The sequence below is a fragment of the Pristis pectinata genome, chromosome 14 (genome assembly GCF_009764475.1).
Source record: "Pristis pectinata isolate sPriPec2 chromosome 14, sPriPec2.1.pri, whole genome shotgun sequence".
Lineage (NCBI taxonomy): Eukaryota > Metazoa > Chordata > Chondrichthyes > Rhinopristiformes > Pristidae > Pristis > Pristis pectinata.
In genome coordinates, this window is record NC_067418.1 from 37,629,125 (window position 1) to 37,648,170 (window position 19,046).

The 19,046-nt window shown below is 42.2% G+C and overlaps 1 protein-coding gene across 3 annotated transcripts in view; it reads left to right on the forward strand.

The window, feature by feature from the left end:
- The window catches only part of cd81a (CD81 molecule a), a 60,733-nt gene extending 41,979 nt beyond the window's left edge, over positions 1–18,754 (forward strand). The window contains exons 3-9 of one of the 3 annotated variants that reach the window (XM_052028913.1): positions 4,940–5,037; positions 10,603–10,677; positions 11,584–11,700; positions 11,841–11,927; positions 15,475–15,561; positions 16,577–16,675; positions 17,550–18,754. In XM_052028913.1, coding sequence (XP_051884873.1) covers positions 4,940–5,037; positions 10,603–10,677; positions 11,584–11,700; positions 11,841–11,927; positions 15,475–15,561; positions 16,577–16,639 — 527 coding nt within the window. In that variant the 3' untranslated portion in view covers positions 16,640–16,675; positions 17,550–18,754. Of the gene's footprint in view, positions 1–4,939; positions 5,038–10,602; positions 10,678–11,583; positions 11,701–11,840; positions 11,928–15,474; positions 15,562–16,576 lie in introns of all 3 variants that reach the window. The other 2 variants (XM_052028914.1, XM_052028911.1) reach the window with 2 other exon arrangements.
- The last annotated feature ends 292 nt before the right edge of the window (positions 18,755–19,046 follow it).

Below are 19,046 nucleotides of genomic sequence, written 5' to 3' on the forward strand. Positions count from 1 at the left end.
TTATTCCACAAAGCAAATTCTTCATCTGATATTTGTGTGCAATAGGTAGAGTTCAATTTTACCTCGTGGAACCAATGGTATGATGTTCCAGGGCTAGGAGAAATGCTGTAGGGGTCTAATGAAAAGGAGGAGTGGGGGGGTGGGGGGGCGGGGAAAGAGAAGTACTGGAGAAATTAATGGGACTGGCAATAAATTCCCCAGGCCAAATCTGCATCCCAGAATAAGAGGTAGCCATGGAAATAGCGAATGCATTGGTTGTCATGTTCCAAACACTTGTAGATATGGTTCCTGCAGATTAGAGGGTGGCAAATGTAACTCTGTTTGGAGAAAAATGAAGGAGAGAAAGTGTGATTACAGACTGGTTAGTTTAATATCAGGAGCAGGGAAAATGCTAGAATCTTTTTTAAAGAATATGATAATAGGATACTTAAAAATATGAGCAGTATTAGACAAAGTATCATGGATTTATCAAAGGAGCATGATTGACAAACCACTTGAAGTTTTGAGGATGTAAGTTGTAGAATAGATGATGGAGAATTGGTGGATGTGGTTATTTGGATTTTCAGATTAAAATAAGATTAGTATGCAAAATTAAACAAGCAATTGGGAGTAATGTAATTGCATGGAGAGAAAATTGGATGATAAACCCAAGTAGGAATAAATGGGTCGTTCACAGGTTGGCAAGTGCTAACTAGTAGGCTCTCTCAGGGATTCACTATATCTATCAATGATTTGGATGAGGGAATGTAATACTTCTGTGTTTGCTAACGATACAAAGCTGCATCTTTCTTGCAACTTGCAATCCCACACAAAACGGTGATTGAGACAAGCTGAGTGAGTGGACAAATACTTGGCAAATACAGTTTATGGTGTATAAATGTGAACTAAAAACCAAAAGACAGGGTGTTGCTTTGTTTTTAAATGGGAAATATTGATGCACAAAGGGATCTGTGTCCATGCAGTTAAAAGAGCAAATGGTCTGTTGGCCTTCATAGTGAGAGAATTTAAGTACTAGTGCAAGGATATTATACAAGGCATGGTGAGACCACACCTGGAGTATTGTGTGCTGTTTTGGATTCCCTACCTCAGGAGTACAATGAAAGTTCACCAGACTGATTCTTGGGATGGTGGGACTGTTGTACATGGAAAAATTGGGTTGACTGGGTCTGCATTCACTGAAGTGAAACATGTAAGATTCTGATGGAGCTTGACTGGCTGGAAGCAGGAAGGGTGTTTTCCATAATGGGTCACTGGATAATCTCTGGATATGGAATTTAGGATTGAGAGGTTTCTCTCACTGAGTGGTGAAGTTGTGGAATTCTCTTGCACAGAAGACTGGAACCCAGAGTGGAATATATTTGGGAAGGAGATGAATTTCTTCAGCATCAAGAGAAATGAGGTGAGAGTGGAACAAGACATTGAGATGGAGCCATGAGTGTTGAATGATGAAGCAGGCTCAAATGGCGCAATGGGCTACTCCTCTCCCTGTGTTTGTTGCAAGCCATTGGGATGTTATCTTATCACCTTCAGTCTTGCGGTGCTTCATGAATGCTTGCATGCTGCTTGAGATGGAAACAAGACCTTTGAAAAGCCATTGCTGTACAATTTGCACCATCCTGGTACTAAACAAACCAGGAGGTTGAAATTAAACTCTCAATGCTTAAAATGTCTACATTTGAGGAGGCAACTAGTGAAGGTGTGTTTTGGGTGTTTGCTGAGTGTGGGACACAGCAAGTGCTGTAATGCTATAGGACCCCTGTTTGTTCCTCTTTCCTTGCTACCTTGTATCCCTGTATGGTAATGATATCGTACTGTTTGCTTTTACAGATATTTTCATAGTAAATCATTGTGCCTAATGCAGAGTCTGGAGCTCATTACAGTAATATTTTCCAGATTCAATGCCTCTCGCTATCTCCTGCTTGTAACCGGTGTATGTGCCCACCAAGTCTAGAGCTACAAGGGACCAGGGTGGATAGGAAAGAGTTGATTTTTGAATGCTCTCACACTTCCTATTATGTTTGTGAGAAGATCATGTCTGATAGCGATATGACTCTTGTAAAATAGTTTATTTGTATCTTCGCTATTTCTCTCTCCTACTCCATTAAACCCATAGAAAGATTTCTTAAGAAGCTGCTCAACAAGGAATGCTGGAGAAATGGGAGCAGCAGCATTTGTGTAGAAAACTACATCTCCACTGTAGTCTCATTCTGATCCAGAACAATCAGAATAGATCTCAAAGTGCATATGACTGGGCAAAAATTCCCACACCCAAGTTACTGAAGGTGCTGCAAGTTCAAAGCACAAATGTACAGAGGTCAAATTGCAGTCATAAAAGGCACTTGAGGCCCTGGCTGACTTGGTGGGCTGTCTGGTTCCCATTGGATTTCTCTAGTAGGTGACTCAGTGCCATGTTACCATTCTCAGTCATTGTACGAACAGTGTGCCTGGACTTGATTGGTAGCATGTCAGAGCAAGAAAATGAGCTTTAAAGTGCAGATGTCTGAGGCTTTTATCTGAATCCTGGCACTAGAGCCAGCATGGGATTGGATGTGTTTAATAATTTTTTTGAGTTGGTGATGTTCCATCTCAATACAAAGGGTTTGTAGAACACTGTCCTCATCAAAACAGATGCATATTGTAATCTGATCAGTGGCATGATTAGTGATGTCTCCTGCAGGCAGTGTGTTTTATTTTGCATTTATTAACTTGTGACAACACAGGAAGTCATTGGGTCCATGTGGGTTCTCATTTCTCTGTACTCCTGCAAAACTTATTCTGTCATGCATGTCCATGAATTTCATTTTTGCTAGTAGATTAATTGGATACTATAAATTACCCCTTAGTATAGGGGTAATTTACAGTGGCCAATTAACCTACTAGCACATCCTTGATGTGGGGAGGAAATCCACTGTCATGGAGTATAACTGCTACCCACAATCAGTAGGTTGTAAGTTCAAGTTCCAGCCTGGGGCATGGAGTGCTGAATTTATGGTCTATTAGATGCTTGCTTCAACTCAATTCTATCTGACATTTTCATTGGATCAGGTGAACATGGAAGTTCTTGCTGAGGAGAGGTGTTTTTCCTGATGTGAAACATTAACTAAATACATTATGAAAGATATGAAATCAATATTCAGTGATTGTGATATGACATTTACTTGTCCTTTTGGATATCCACTGGGGAAAATGCTTCGATCTTTTAGTTTCTGAATCCTAACTAAGGGGATTATAGATTTCATTTTGAGTGATGGGGTGCTCCATGACTGAACAAACCCAGCCAGCATGTTGGGATGCATGGAAAGCTGGCACTCACTCAAGATGTTGAATGAAGTGAAGTAATAGGCAATGTTCTTCCATGAATCAGTTGTATTGGTAAAGTCTGAGTGTAACATCTCAATGCAAAGGGTTTGCAAAACTCCTCAAAGTAGATGCATACTTTAATCTGATCAGTGGCATGATTTGGTTCATTGACTACTCCCTAATCTTTATTGCAATGCCTCCAAATGCAGTGTGTGCTTTGCATTTAGTGCTTTGCTGCTGTTAGATACAAGTTAATAGTGTTGAGCTGTAACTACAGCTCAGTTTAAAAAAAACCTATTCTGCTAGAACTGTCAATATCAATCATCCACGGATCAGACATGAGAATTGTTATTTTGTTATGTTTGTAATAAGCTTTCTAGTTTGATGTAGATACAAAATTTGGGTAATCGGTCAAATTCTGGTTGTTCAAGTTCAACTCCATTTATTCCCTTTTTATAATGAAAGATCATTAACCTGAAACATGAATGCTTATTTTCTCCACAGTTGCTGTCTGACCTGCTGAATATTTCTAGCACTTGCATTTGCTCACTTTTTTTTTGATCCATATCTCTTGATAACCCTGAACTGACAAAAAACAGTGATGTAGCAAGTAATCACTGTAATTTGGGGAATGGTCCTGGGTTTCATAACCCTTTGCAGAAAAAGTGCTGCTGATTTCACTCCTGAATAGCAATGTTCTAATTTTAAGATGCTGCCCCCTTTCCTTTGAGGAAAATCGGAGGTTCACTGTTTTTAAAATCTCGACCAAGCCACCTTCAATGGAATATGGGCAAGAGTAAAGGTGATGTGTTGGATACTCGTTGGTCAAAGTCATACAGCATAGAAATGGGTCCTTCAGCTCTCCAAGGCCACCATATCCATCAAGCACCCATTTGCACTAATCCAATTTTATTCTACTACCCACCTGCCCACTAGAGTTAATTTACATTGGGCAATTAACCTACCAATCTGGATGTCTATAGGATGTGGGGGGAAACTAGGGGAAGCATTCAAACTCAATCCAGACAGCACTGGAAGTTGGGATTGAACCTGGGTTGCAGGTTCCCTGAGGAAGTAGCTCTACCAGCTGTGCCACTGGTCATCTCCATGACAATGGATGAATTCCATTTTTTCTTTTAATTTCCATGGTGCCTGTGCTGTTTCCAGGAAAAATGCCATTTGAAAAAAAAAGAACTTGCTCATTATTCTCCCGCCCTCTTATGTGCAGCAGCTGTAGGCTTGAAATAAATGGTATTCACACCAAGCTCCTTGGGTCTGAACAGGGATTGTCAGCAGCTGGTCAAGTGTGGAGGCATCAGCAAGCTGAATTCTGCCCTCAATTGGTACTCTTCCAGCAGAAGTCACTGGGTAGCAGTGAAGGAGGAGGGACCTGAATTGTAACCCAGTAATGCTTGAGCCAACTGAAGGTTCCTTCCTGCCATCATCTGGCAGTTTAAATGAGTTTTTGCAAATTGCCTTTAAAATTGTTTTTCCCTAAAACACATGCAGAGGAGAAAAGAACAGGCACAACAGAAAGCTGCATTTAAAAAGTTATTCTGGATTATATCTTGTGTATTTGCCATGTGAATCCCAATGGGGAGCATTGCTTTTCATGCTAATCACTGTCCTTTCCTCCTAGGAGTCTACATCCTGATTGGTGTTGGAGCTGTGATGATGATTGTCGGTTTTCTCGGTTGCTATGGTGCCATCCAGGAATCCCAATGCATGCTGGGAACGGTAAGATGGTCTCTCTTCTCTTTTTGGCTGTTCATTGTTCGTCCTGGGAGGTTGCACTCTGAATGTGGCTGCTAGCACCAGAACGAAATTCTCACACTTGTCACTGGAATGGGTTCCTTTCAATGCCTGTGACTCAGTGGTGGATGCGCTCCTTCACTGCTCATATTAACGGGTATTTGGAAGTGGACAATGTGCAGGTCCTAGTTGTTAGTCCCCTCAGTGTCCTCTACATGTACTGTGTTGCTGGATTTGTAGCAATGGTGCTTTGCATTTAAGGTACTTCAGAGTGATCTATACATGTGCTGCACAGTGTACCTTGATGCATAGGAGGCATCACAGCTGAATCTGGTTGAGCTCCTGATTGCAGTTTCCCAGAAGGATCATTCCTTTAGCAATCACAAAGGAACCCTGGCTAACCGTTTCTTTTCCACCCCACCCATCCAAAACAAAAATAAAGCCCAGGGGTAGCGGGGTGCACTTAGTTTTCAGTCAAATCAGTTAACTTTTCAGAAGCCAGAGATCACACCTGGAACTTTACTGAACAAGGTGTTTGCTATCCAGGAATGTGTCGTGGATGACTGAAATTGTGGGTTTGATTGAAGTAGGTTTTTTTGTGGTGACATGTCTTCCCAAATCTTCAGTCACTTGATCCACCTAAATCCCTGGAATGGGTGGTCCTTTTCACAAAGTCTCACCTTGGTCACTCGTATCCTTTCAGCTATCCTCCTTGTCCAGCAGGTTGCCAAGCTCCAGCCTCATCTACCATCCATAGTCCTTGTTCCTTAACTCTCCCCCTATTACTGAGTTTCTCCCTCAAGGTTGCTTCACCCCAGGCTAATTATTTTCCATTCACTGGCCAGTCTTCCCTTAACTTACCACCAACATTCACGCTTTGACCTTTTATTTTCTGTAGTTTGTCTCCAGTAAGCCCATGAACCTGATCATGGGCAGGGCTACTTCCTTGTTACCTTTTACGAGTTTGAGCCCTTTCAGTACCATTTTCTTCTGTGTGCACCTGGGACATGATTCTCCCCAAAATTACTTCCAATTCAGTTCATTATCAACTTGCTCAACCACGCCCTCATCTCTACCACAGATTGGTTTATGTTCAACAGAATCTTCAGTCCTCCCTCTCAACTTCCTTAAGGCAAAGGTTTGCAGAGTCACTTAGCCATCTCCTTCTGAGTATGAAGAGCAGCCAGTTCAGCTGTATCCTGGAAAGCAAAGGTAACCTCCAGATCACTTTCACCATCAACCAGGTCTCTCTGTGCATTCACTTACAGGTCTGATTACTTTGTCCCTCAGATTGTGACGGTGTTCGGCTTCCTCTACCACAATCCTCCCTCCTTCCTTCCATCCAGCCCTCATTCCTGCCTTGTCCTAAAATCATTTTTTTCTGCTTTCTCCCATCCCACCTTTTCTGAACACATCTTGACGACAAAACCAACCTTGTACAACTTTGATTTCATTGCCATTAAAATGTCTAGAATCATCCCTTCATACCCAAATACTAGCTAGAATTTGTAAATAGTTGCAATTCATCACATCTTTGCCACAGCATTCTGCTCTAATTTAATGCACAATGTCATTGGGACTGGAGTGTGTGATGAAAATCTCCTTCCCTTCCCACTGCTTGTTACATGGTCAAGCTCTGCATTAACTGCAGTGCCCTCTTCTCAATGCCTCTCGCCTGACCACTGAGGCAGATGAGGGGCATTGGAAAGAGACCACTGCAGTTAATGGCTACTGGAGTTTAATCACTAGAATAAGCATTTGACCCTTATCTTCCTCCACTTCTGTGGTAACATTATTCAGATGTAGATCAGAATCAGGTTTTTTATCATTGATCTCTTTGAGAAATTTTGTGGCAGCAGTACGGTGCAAAGACATAAATGACTATAAATTACAAAATAGTGCAAAAATAACTATGTAGTGTTTATAGTTCATGGACTCTTCAGAATCTGATGATGGAGGGTAAGAAGCTGTTCCTAAATCATTGAGTATGGGTCTTCAGGCTCTTGTACCTCCCCGATGGTAGTAATGAGAAGAGGGCATGTCCCGGATGGTGAGGGTCCTTCACGATGGATGCTGCTGCCTTGAGGTACTGCCTCTTGAATATGTCCTCGATGGTGGAGAGGGTTGTGCCTGTGATGGAACTGGTTAGGTCTACAACCCTCTGCAGCCTCTTGCGATCTTATGCATTGGAGCCTCCATACCAGGCTGTATGCAACCAGTCAAAATGCTCTCCACTAGACATCTATAGAAGTTTGCAAGAGACTTCGGTGACATTACCAAATCTCCTCAAACTCTGAAGAAAGCAGAGCTACTAGTGTGCTGTCTTCATGATTGCATCAATGTGTTGGATTCAGGATAGATCATTGTTTCTTTACGTGAAGCTATTCAATGCCAACCCCTGCCTCCTATCTGCTCCCTAGCCCCTCTGCATCTCTGTAGTCATAGTGCTCCAGTTGTTTGTCCTTTCTTCAATTTCTGAGCCAGTTCTCACTGCTGTTTGATAATAGTCCTATCTTGAATCGAGACCCACCTACCCATCACTCTGATCCCTGTCCTCATTGTCTCAGATTGGTATTGGTTTATTATTGTCACATGTACCAAAATACAGTGAAATGTTAGTTTTGCAAGCCATCCATACAGATCATTTCAAAATCAAGTATTTTGAGGTAGTACAAGGGAAAAGTAGTAACAGAATGCAGAATAGTGTTACAGTTGCAGAGAAGGTGCAGTACAGGTAGACAATAAGGTGCAAGAGAAACCAGGCCAACATTCTAGCCATGTTCCTCCCTACCTTTTGTCGTCTTCTACAGCCTTGCAAACCTCCTTCTCTCCTCCCACCCTCCCCCATGCTGGTCCTTAAATGCAGCCTTTTGCTTTCGCTCTTCCTCTTGCATCACCCACCGTTTAACTTCTGCTGCTCTAAAATGCTCTTTGTGCTTTTCCATCACCCTCCAGCCTTTGAATCCAACTCCCTGAACCCCAACCCTATTTAACTCTGCAGCCACATTTTTGAGTACACTGCCATGAAGAACTTTAGGAGATCTTTATACATTGGACAAGTTTATTTATGCAATTAACAAAGCAGTGAAGACTGCCTCTGGGCTTGCACCCCTGACATGCTTCCATATAGGTGCTGTTAAGCTTTCTTCCGGCATTCCATATGTCCTTCAATCTGTGATCACTTTCGGGCTTGAGGAGCGTTATTTGAGATCTTGTGTCTTTGTGCCAGGAAACTAAGGCAAAAACCTCCAACCCTGTAGTTGCAGTTTTACATTGATTGTGGGCATCTGTTGAACTTCAGCAATAGTGCAAGTGTGCATTGCACCAAGGGGGCAAAGGGAACTGTAGTCCCCATACTGCCAATCAATGTCAGATATTAGAACAAGAACACACAATGCTAAAAAAAAAAATGCTACGGTGGCTGAAGTAGGAAGTCCCTTCCCTGGTGCTTAATATGTGCACACACAGTGGAGAATTCCCATCAAAAATGTACACCAAAAACATTTTGGGCTCTTTCAGATATCCAAGCAAAATTAAATAAATGTAAAAAATCTATGATTTCAATGGTTCTGTGCCATCATCTTGTGCATGAGAAAGCATTTCCTGACATTGTCTCCGGAGCTTGTAAACAGACTTGGGAGAGATTCAGTGTCCAAACACAGCCCAGGCATCATTCCCACAGTGCTCCAGCACTTGCAGTTTGCAGGCACAGGAAATGGAATCTTAGAAATCCAGTTGAGGTTGAGTCCGGGACGCAGAGGTGCACATCGCAGCCTCGTTTACACGAGGGCCTTTGTATTTTGCAGTCTATTTGTGAAGTTTTAGGTTTCAACACTCCCCATTCACACTCGTTCACTGGGGCTTCTCCCCCTCTAACCACTGAGGTGATTTCAATGTCATCACTAAAACTAAAAGGTATGGCTGTCGTCCTCTGCACAGCTGGTTTACCAAATACTATGTGCTGCCAGATTACCCAATTCTTTGGCTTGGCAGCAATCAGGCAGGGTGATGGAAGAGACTGTGGTCAGTGTCCTTCAGAAGCTGATTCATGCTCTGCTGCCCTTTTGCAGGCAGCTGCCTTCCAATACATCAAGCGGGGACCTTCTACAGGTGCGAACCTGGGACATGGATTTCAGGCAGTCATATTGTGGAGAATTTGTAGCTGAGCTCAGTCCACCTTATCTGCTTCCTCCAATCTAGTATCTGGTCACGATGCTCTCCAGCAGTGACCACTCTTGTGCTGCTTTATCATCCAATGGAGATATCTTAGTTACCTTCTGGCATATATGGATCAAAGTCAAAGCATTTGGCCATCCCATGTTCATATTGATTGTTTAATGGATGATTGAAACCTCACTTGACCTGGACTCTAGCTTTTGAATGTGTTTGAATAGGAGTTCCATTATGTGAATGGGATCCTTGAGCCATCAGGGCCACTGATCTGCTGTAAGCACTATGTTCATTAGAATCTATCAGGTAAGTGTAGTTGGATGATTCTTTTTGTGAGACCCGGGAGGAATAGGTCATGTGATTTTATACTCCCTTTCCACACAAGGTTTTCCTCACAATTATCTTCTTGCTTTCTAACTTCCATTACGTTCAGTCCTGCAGATCCTATTCCTTGTCTTTTAGATCCATCCATGCCCTTGCAAATCATACAGGCTCTTCCAGCTTCCTCAGTTTACCTCCTGGATCTTGAGCCCTTGGTGACCGTTACAAGCCTCCCCTTTCCCTAATGCTGTTGCTAGTGGAAACTTCATCACTACAGTCCTGAGCTCTTCAATTTATTCTGACTCACTGTCTGTTCCCCACTCTCCACTGTGATCCAATTTAATATTTTTTACATTAGAGATGATTGCTTTTGTTGGGATGGTTGAAATAAGCAGATGCAATCTTCTGTGATAAAAAGCTCGTAGTTTGTCTGTGGCTTATTAGTAGTGCACCTAGGGTGGTTGTTGTGTAGTGTTTAATGGAAATCCCCCTTGGGTAAGAATATTGGACTCTGATAGCATTGTCTTTGAACTAAAGCAAATAGGTTCATCTGGACTGATTTAATGTACAGCCACTCTAATTTCTTGGGCAGCTCAACAATGAGGTGTTTGTTTATCATTTGGCTTCACAAGACAACTTTGTAGATAATGTGAATTTTTAATGCAGGAGTACAACACTGCAGAGAAAACCAAAAACAGGATGAATTCTTTGCATGGTGACCTAGTTTCTTTGAGCTTGGTGTACAAAATTGGAAATGGCGCTTTACAAAGTGGTGTTCAACCCCACTTGACTCTACAGCTCTGACATTGGTCAAGTGATGCTATCCACTTCCAAATGTGTTCCTCAGTGATGCAGCTATCAGAGAAATTGTAACTTTAAATTGGTACATACAGATTTTAAATACTGTAGTCCTTTTTTTAATGTCTTTTTTAGCTCCTCATTTCATCAAACATATGCAGGTTTATACTGAATGAGGAGGGCTCTGTACTATGCAGGTATTATTAAGATGAGCTGCTTTAATATTGTGTTTGTGTGCGCTCTCTCTCTCTCTCCTTTCAGTTCTTCGTCTGTCTGGTGGTTCTGTTTGCTTGTGAGGTTGCTGCCGGGATCTGGGGATTCGTACACAAGGATGAGGTTTGTGCTTCTCCAGCCTGCCAAATGTCCAGAATAATTAGTGGTCTGATTCAAAGGGAAGTGGGGTGTAGACATTTGAATCTTAACCTGGGTGGAGAAATCTTTCAGGACTTCTGCCAGGGCAGGAGGGAGGTTAAGTGATCGTGTACTGAGAAAAGGGCAGAGGAGGCAAGATGACTGCATTGTGGAAGGGGAGAGCCACTAGGAGGAAGTTACTGGGTCATGCGTCAGTGAGACAAATTCCAGACCTGTAGTAGAGGAGCAGGACTACCGGACTTGGACTGAGGGAGGGGAGGAGTTGCTTCCAGATATGGGGGGGCAAGGAATGCCCAGCTCAGTGAGTGACAGCTTGAATGAGATGCCAGACAGCACCTTGTACTTGCATCATGACTCAGCTCCAGAGGAATGGGAGGAAATTTTGGGAATAATCCAGGATGACAAATCATCTGTTTATAGTAAAACAAAAAAAATGTGGAATTACAAAACCTGGTGCAAAAGGTTATGAATTACTGGTATGTTATTGTTAAAAATGTGCTGGTCTCCTCAGCAGGGCTATGGCAAGATGTGACCAAAATTTAAAAAAAAAAGTAAATGCTGCAAATACTTGGACAGCATTGGTGGAGAGAGAGAAACAGTTAGCTATTCAGGTCAATGAACTTCCATCATAACTGGAGAAGTGGGAAAACAATTGTGTTTAGTTGTGGAGAGGACAGAGGGAATGGTTGAGATGGGGTGGAGACCAAGATTTGTCCAGGTGACAAATGTGCTTTGCTGCCTAAAAGTTTTTTTGTTAATCACAGCTGATGTTTAATATCCCTGTCCTTCCCCTCTTGACACCTCTGAATTTTCCCCTTCCCCCTTCCCTCTCTCAGCTTCAGGAAACTAAGCATTTTCTTCTCTTAACAGGTGGCCAATGAGTTTAAGACATTCTATGACCAAGCCTCCACTGCTTACATGATGCCACTGCAAAGCAAAGAAAAGAAGGATCAGGCTAAAACTGTGTTAGTGACCTTGCATAATGCGGTAAGACACAGTTATATTTGTTTTCAAACGACTTCTTGCCACGGGTTGTCGCACCACACTGAACATGTGCTTGTTCGATGTGTAATATTTGGATCTTGCTATTTTATCTTTTTGCTCTTCCTTCCCACTTTCTCATTCAGTTGGACTGCTGTGGAAGCAACATTATAAGCAGGGCGCTCACTTCTGAGCTCTGTCCCAAACAGAAGGGAATAGGTGTCATGAAGCTGGTATGTTTATTCTCTTATTGTTCTCTCCTTTTAACTGATTTGTCTGGTTTCATTGCTGTTTAAAAGTTTAGTTTTATTGAAACTTCCAAAAGGACCTCTCTTGTGCTGGGTTTATCAGAGGCACATTTGAGCATCAGACCATACAGATGAGCTGCAGGCATAATCCTGGCCTCAATTTCTGAGGCAATGCTAATGGTGCAGCAGTGAAGACCCAGAGAAATCGCATCTGCTTTGACCTGTTGTAGCGGTAGGCAAATTGGAGTGGATCCAGGTCATCTGAGGCAGGAGTTGATTCATGCCAAAACCAACCTCTCAAAGCATTTCATTATGGTTAATGTAAGCACTACTGGATGGTAGTAATTAAGGCAGGTCACCATGCTCTTGGGCACTGGTGCAACAGATTCCCTCTTTGAAGCAGGTGGGAACCTCAGACTGCAGAGGCAGGAAGTTGAATATGTCTGTAAATACTCCAGCCAGTTGGTCCACACAGATCTTTAGTACTCGGCCAGGTATACAGTCTGGACCAGATGTCTTTCGTGGGTTCACCCTCCAGAAGGATCCCCAGATCTCAGCATCAGAGACAGATTACAGGGCCATCTGGAGATGTGGGGACTCGTGTAGGTATGTTGCAGTTCTCCCTATCGAAGTGTGCATAAAAGGCATTGAGCTCCACTGGGAGTGATGGGTCCTTGCCACCTATGCTACCCAATCTTGCCTTGTAAGAAGATGTATTGTGCAAGCCCTCCCATAACTGTGGAGAGTCTGTCTGTGATTCCAGTTTAGTTTGAAATTGCCTCTTCTGCGCTCACGGTGGCCTTCCGAAGGTCGTACCTGAAATTGTATGACTCTGGATTGCCAGCCCTGAACACCACAGATCTAACCCTTAGTAGATTATGAATCTCCTGGTTCATCCATCACTTTTGGTTGGGGAAGACTTGGAATGTTTTTGTGGGTACACACTTGTCCATGCATGTCCTTCAGAAGTCAGTGACGTCTGTGGTATATTGGTTTAGGTCCAGTCCACCAAGTCAAAGCAATCCCAGATTTCTCCTCTGCCTCTCATGTCCAGCTCTCCGTAGTCCTCTTCACTGGTGCCATGCTCTTCAGTCTGTCTCTACACAGGCAGAAGAAGCACAGGATTTACCAAAGTGTGGGTGAGGGATGGAGCAGGAGGCATTCTTGATGGTGGTATAGCAGTGGTTGAGTGTGTTGCATCCTCTAGTATTACAGGTGATGTGTGGATAGTATTTGGGCAGAGGCTTCTTCAAGCTAGCCTGATGAAAGTCTTCCACGATGCGGCAGGCGTCAGGGTATGCTGCTTTGTTGATTACAGCATTTAGTTTCTCAAGTGCCACTTTGACGTCTGCCTGAGGTGAGGTGCAGACTGCAGTCAAGATGACAGCGGTGAACTCCCACGATAGATAGAATGGTCGGCACTTCACTGTCAGATGTTCCAGGTTGGGGAAGCAGGAATGGACAAGACCACCACGTCTGTGCACCACAACGAGTTTATTATAAAGCAGACGCTGCTGCCTTTTCCCTTACCCAATCCATGCAGTGGATTGAAAAACCCTCGGGCTGGAGCACTGTGTCAGGAGAGTTGGGGGCAACTGTTCTGTTAAGTCTGTCTTATGTTCATAGGATCGCTAATTCATTTAAGTGGCTTTAAAGCATGTTATTTTCTGCAGTAGTTTGCACTGCATTTGAGCTTTAATAGGTCAGATCTTGAGTATATAACTGTATTCCTGCTAGCTGCCTGCAAAATGACACATCCGGTGCCACCTTGAGAGGTTCTGCTTGGAATTTGGTCTGATGTACTAACTTGTGTGCCTTATTCAATGTTCCCAAGGATGGGACAATTAGCCCAGGTACTAGAGAGCTGCCAATCTCTGAAACTGATCGAGAGAGTAGAGCAAAAATGACTTAATTTTCCAGGATTACTCCAACATTCATTTATCATTTTATTTTGAAAGGATGATAATGTGCTGGTTATTCTGATTAAATATTGCCTGGCAATTGATGTCACAAATGGACCAGAAGGAGTGTTGTTTTTGATGATTTGCTTCCACTCTTTTTATTAATCATTGCACTTCTTGATTATAAATTGAAACCTAGAGGAAAATTGCTCTTGGTCTGCTGCTAGCTTGAGTTAATATCCCTGGAGCACAGTATATTAAACTGGAGTTCACCATCAGAACCTGGCAGTATCCAGTAGCTCAATAGCTCCACTAGCTGGCAGCTGGCTTTACTGCATCACCCAACAGGAGATAGGAAAACAAGTCGAAAAGGGGAATGTCCCTAATCTTAGTTTTTGTTCACAAAGCTTTAACTTCTCCCTCTCTCCTTTCCCTACCACCCCACAGCCTCACCCCAAAGCATTTGGGGCTTAAATTCCATTTTCTGCAGTTGTGTGCATTTCAAAATAGAAACCATCTGCACACTTCTGTTAAGCTCCACAGTGGCATTTTAGCACATGGTCAAGCTGTCACTACAGTATATTGACTGTGTGCCACATTGGATGGAATGATGGTTAAAGACTTTAAATGTCTTTAAGGTTAAATGTCCTTTAAGGTAGACATTGACATTCCTGTGTCCAGGTTACAGCAGGGTCTCAAATTCTGGCCAGCATTTATCTCTGTGGAAATACAATCATTTTGGGGGGAGAAAAGCCATTGCAATGGCAATAGACTCCATTGTCCCAAATGTTCATTGTCATACTTCTATTTTTCTGGCACAGCAAGACTAAACTGCCACGGGAGATCTGATGGTCTCGCAGATCAAATGTTCAGGTTGAACTGATGCTCAGCAACATGTACAAATTTTAAATTGGTGAGAACTGATTTGCTTTTAGGTTTTTTCATTCCAGAATAGTCACACCAACTGCCTTTTGTTGCAGTTGTACAAGCAATAGAGAACCAGAGGCTTACAGTCTTCAAGCAATCTGTAGCTCCGGAAATGTTTCTGATTTCACTTGCAAACGATATGGTTAGAGCTTTTTGATCACAGAGGTCTAACAATCCCAGTTATTAAAATCACTTTGAAATGGTGATTTAAGAGATGAGGACTTTTCCCTCCCTGTACAACTCATCTAATTTCTGCTGCTTGAACCCGACATTGTTATTTCCACAGCATTAAATAATAACTGCATTTCATTCAGGGGCTTTGTTTAAGTTAAACAGTAACTGTAGTTCCATTAAGCATACTAGGCCTTCAATTGCTCAAGTGTCAGTGGTGGTCAGTTAATTCAACAAAGCCAATCACTCTGATTTCTTTGGGTGGGGTGTGGGAGAAGATGTAAAACTAATTTCTTGCCCAGACTTCTCGACAGAACTGCACAAAGATTTGGGAGTGGTAGGATGAAGTGTTGGTGGTCATATATCTGTTTGAATAACAAGTTGAGGTCAGAATAAAATGTTACATGTAGCCATTGGGATCAAAGTGGTTAAATTGCACCCAAATTCTGTTTGTGAAGTATCCAATGTTGCAGTGACTGATGACAAACTTGGCTTTTAAGGTCCTCTTGCTAATGTTTCCTTTCAAAATTAAGGTCGACTGCAGTACACGGATCAATGAGCTGTTTACTAAGAAGCTGTACATTATTGGGATCGCTGCTGTCATCGTTGCAGTTATCATGGTATGAACTCCTAACAGACTGATTGCAGATAGTATAGGGATTCTGTGCATTGAGTATTACACTGAATGTTTGATCTTTGGAGGACAAGAAAACTGAGGCAAAATGATCACTTTATAACCTTGTCTTTTGGGGTCCTGGCTTTGATTCCAGCATCTCTCCTTTAAGGCTTGGGCCTCTTAATTCCATTTGTAATTAGTATGGGCCCAGAAAATAAAAAATTGTCTTATCCAGCAATTATTCATAATGGACAGTAAATTCACCAGCACAGGCCAGACCTTCATACTGTCCTTGCACTTAAAATGTGGCAGTGGTAAAGATGAGCAAGCAGGTGGATCAAACATAACCAGAATTCTTACCCATACCAGTGTTTGGATGCCCCTTGCAAATTGGCCAGATTTGTGCCAATGGGGCTCAAGTCAAATATATAATATCTCCACTGCCATTTTTTCTGCTCCTAACTACTGGAGATGGAGGTACACCTCCAGATTACCCATTCAGCATGACTATGGGTATCCTCCATTGCAAGTGGGGAAAGCTGGAGGGAGGGTTTTTGTCAGTTTTTATGGCAGCTCAAAGTAGTCGGAGCCTTAATGGCCTCAATTCTTAATGCACTTCCTGCTGTCCGCTGTGGAGGAAATGGCTGTGAGGTGCCTGTCATGCTCCTTCCAGGTTCACTGTACTTGAATTAAATGCAAAACAAAAGTCTCCACCTCCACACCCAGAATATTTGTCATGGAGGTCATTACCCCTGAGCCTGATTTCTACCCTGATCGCAATCCCCATGCATGCACTTGAGTTCACTGGATAGTTATCAAGAACCTGTTCCAGGAGCTGAAGCAAAAGTGTGCAGTGTTAACTGATCCCAGCAAGAATGGAGGAGCTTCTTTTAAATCCAGATCAGGTGGTTTCACAGGCTGTCAATATACTATCTTTTTGAGCTCCTGATACCTGACCTTAATTTGAAACTAATCTTGTATTTTACTTTTTTTAAACAATAGATTATTCTCCATTTCAGATCCTGGAGATGATTTTCAGCATGGTACTGTGCTGTGGGATCCGAAACAACTCTGTGTACTAGAGGCCTGCCTCCTGCTGCCACCTCACAGGACGGCTGGTGAGCACAGCAGATAGAAAAGCTTTGTAGTGGAATAGACCTAGTCATTAAAATACCCAAACTAATCCTGTTCTCTGTGATGTTGCCACTTGTCATGCTCAGTTTTAAAAAAATATATATATATTATGTTTTTTATATATTATATAAAATCATCTCTCCTGGCATTGACGGTTCTCCCTTGGTGCTAAGCGCAGCTTATGCTGGAGAATTTGGTGTGCAGATAACATCTGATACCTATTCATTAGGTCTACAGCAAGCACATCATGTCCTCCATCAAACAGTGCTTTTGAGCTGCAGCAAAGTCACAAATTTGAGTTAGGATGTTGAGGCAATAAGAGACTGGACACCCATAGTGCTGCTGGAGGGGGCTCAATGCTCCTATTGATCTGAAGCCTTGGGGTTTGTTTGTGTGTACGTATGTGTGTGGTGTGTGTGTGTGTTTTTTAAATTGGAATCTAAATTGACAGTTTCAGACAACTACACCAGTTGTGAACCGTCTTGTGCCCAAAGTTTGCATTCAACTTGTGCAAACTTTCTAAGTGATTGTACTGATTTCAAAGTTTTGATCTTTCTTCCCATTGTACTGCAGGTACCTTTTAAAAGTATACATGTATAATATAGCCAGTGCAGTGAGTAACTTATGATGGGGGCTGGTCACAGTACCTGGCCGGTTGCTTGCTTGATTTGTTTCTTGTGTATCACTTGTATCCAGTTAAATAACATAGTCTAAATGAAGTACAGGAATCTGGGCTGTGCCCCCACCCACCCAAAAGCCTCTGCTGAATTTTAAAGTCTTGTGTATTGATGTAAACTAAAAGATTCTTCTGCCTGTATGTTCAGGTAATTATTTTTGTTTTTTATATTGGGATTTCAGATACATTGGGATCTTTATGCTTGAAGCCCAGCCAGTGTTTGTGACATCCTCAGCCTGAAGGCCTCACATAGTTAACCAGTATTTTGAGAAATTGCTTGTGTATAATCTCCAATGCTTGGCTTTCAGACTGCTGCTGCCTTTGATAAAAATCTTTGCATTTTACCATTTAAAATGGAGTCAACCATTTCATTCTAACAGAGTCCCGAAGGAACCATAATGAGCAGATCTGGACACAGTACTTTTAAATCCATTTCTACATTCTGACTGCTTAAGCATGGAAGTGATGGTGCTACATGGATACTGAGCTGTGGCTTCTGCCAGAGTTTGTGTTGGGACAGAATCTGGAACATTTCTCTCAAAGCTTCTCCATTATGTGCCTAGAACATAAAACATTTTCTTTCTGCTAGGGCTTCCTACAAGTTGACAGAACAGTGCCTTTGTCTCTGTGTCAAAGCCAATTGTGGTTTCCCTTAGTTAATTGAATGGCAGGAGGTTGAGTAAACATGGGAGCTGAGATTTGAGAGTCCACTTGCTACCCTAGGGAAACCTTGACCACAACAATGCATTTAGCAGCTGCATCCTATGTTCAAAAGGAAGGTGATTGATTATTGATCAGTCAGCCAATAGCATCTTTAATAATTTGATTTTTCTCTAGACCTCATCCCTAGAAATTGAGGGGTCTTGATCTGGGGAGCAGTTATTGCCTTTCCCTATTTCCTCCATTCATGTAAAACATGTACAGTTTACTTGTTAAGAATTGGGTACATTTTGTTCAATGTTAATGATTTGTATCTTAAGTCTGGTTCAGAGTGTACTTGTCAGAAATGAGTTTGCCTTCAGAATGGAAAGAGTGCTAACTGGTGTAGTGTTTAATTTACAAAGGGATGCTTTAAGGAGATGATTGATGACCCTTGATTCATTTGTGTAGCTAGCTGCAGAGATGGTTGGTTGCACAGACATATTGCCACCAACAATTTCCAATGAAGTGCCCATTTACTTTTGTCAGGCTACCTTTCTATCACAGATGTTTAGAAGGGCTTGGCTGTTTTGATTGTGATGTCTTGAATTGGTTGAACCTTTATATACATTGGATTATATTACATGTAATGTGTCCCATATTTTTAGCATGTCTGCATCCACAGGGTTTGTATACAACTTGCCTGTTCTGTGAATACGTAACAATAAAGATCACTTCCTTTAACACAGCTTTGACTTGAGTATGTTTATACTTTCATCTACAAAATTGAATAGAAAGCTGTTGCAAATTAGACATTTCTGGACAAGGTGAAAGACGGAGATGTTGGAGAGTGCAATATTAAACTCTGCTCACATACAGAACAGAGATGCTGCCTCAACAATCTGCCCTGTTACATTTGTTCATTGCCATCCTATGACATTGCTGAGCACAACCACTAATTAATTCACTGCTGATGTGTCTTTTTGTACCTGGAGCAGAAATGTTTAATTTTACTTCAAATCTTTGTAACCATGTAACAA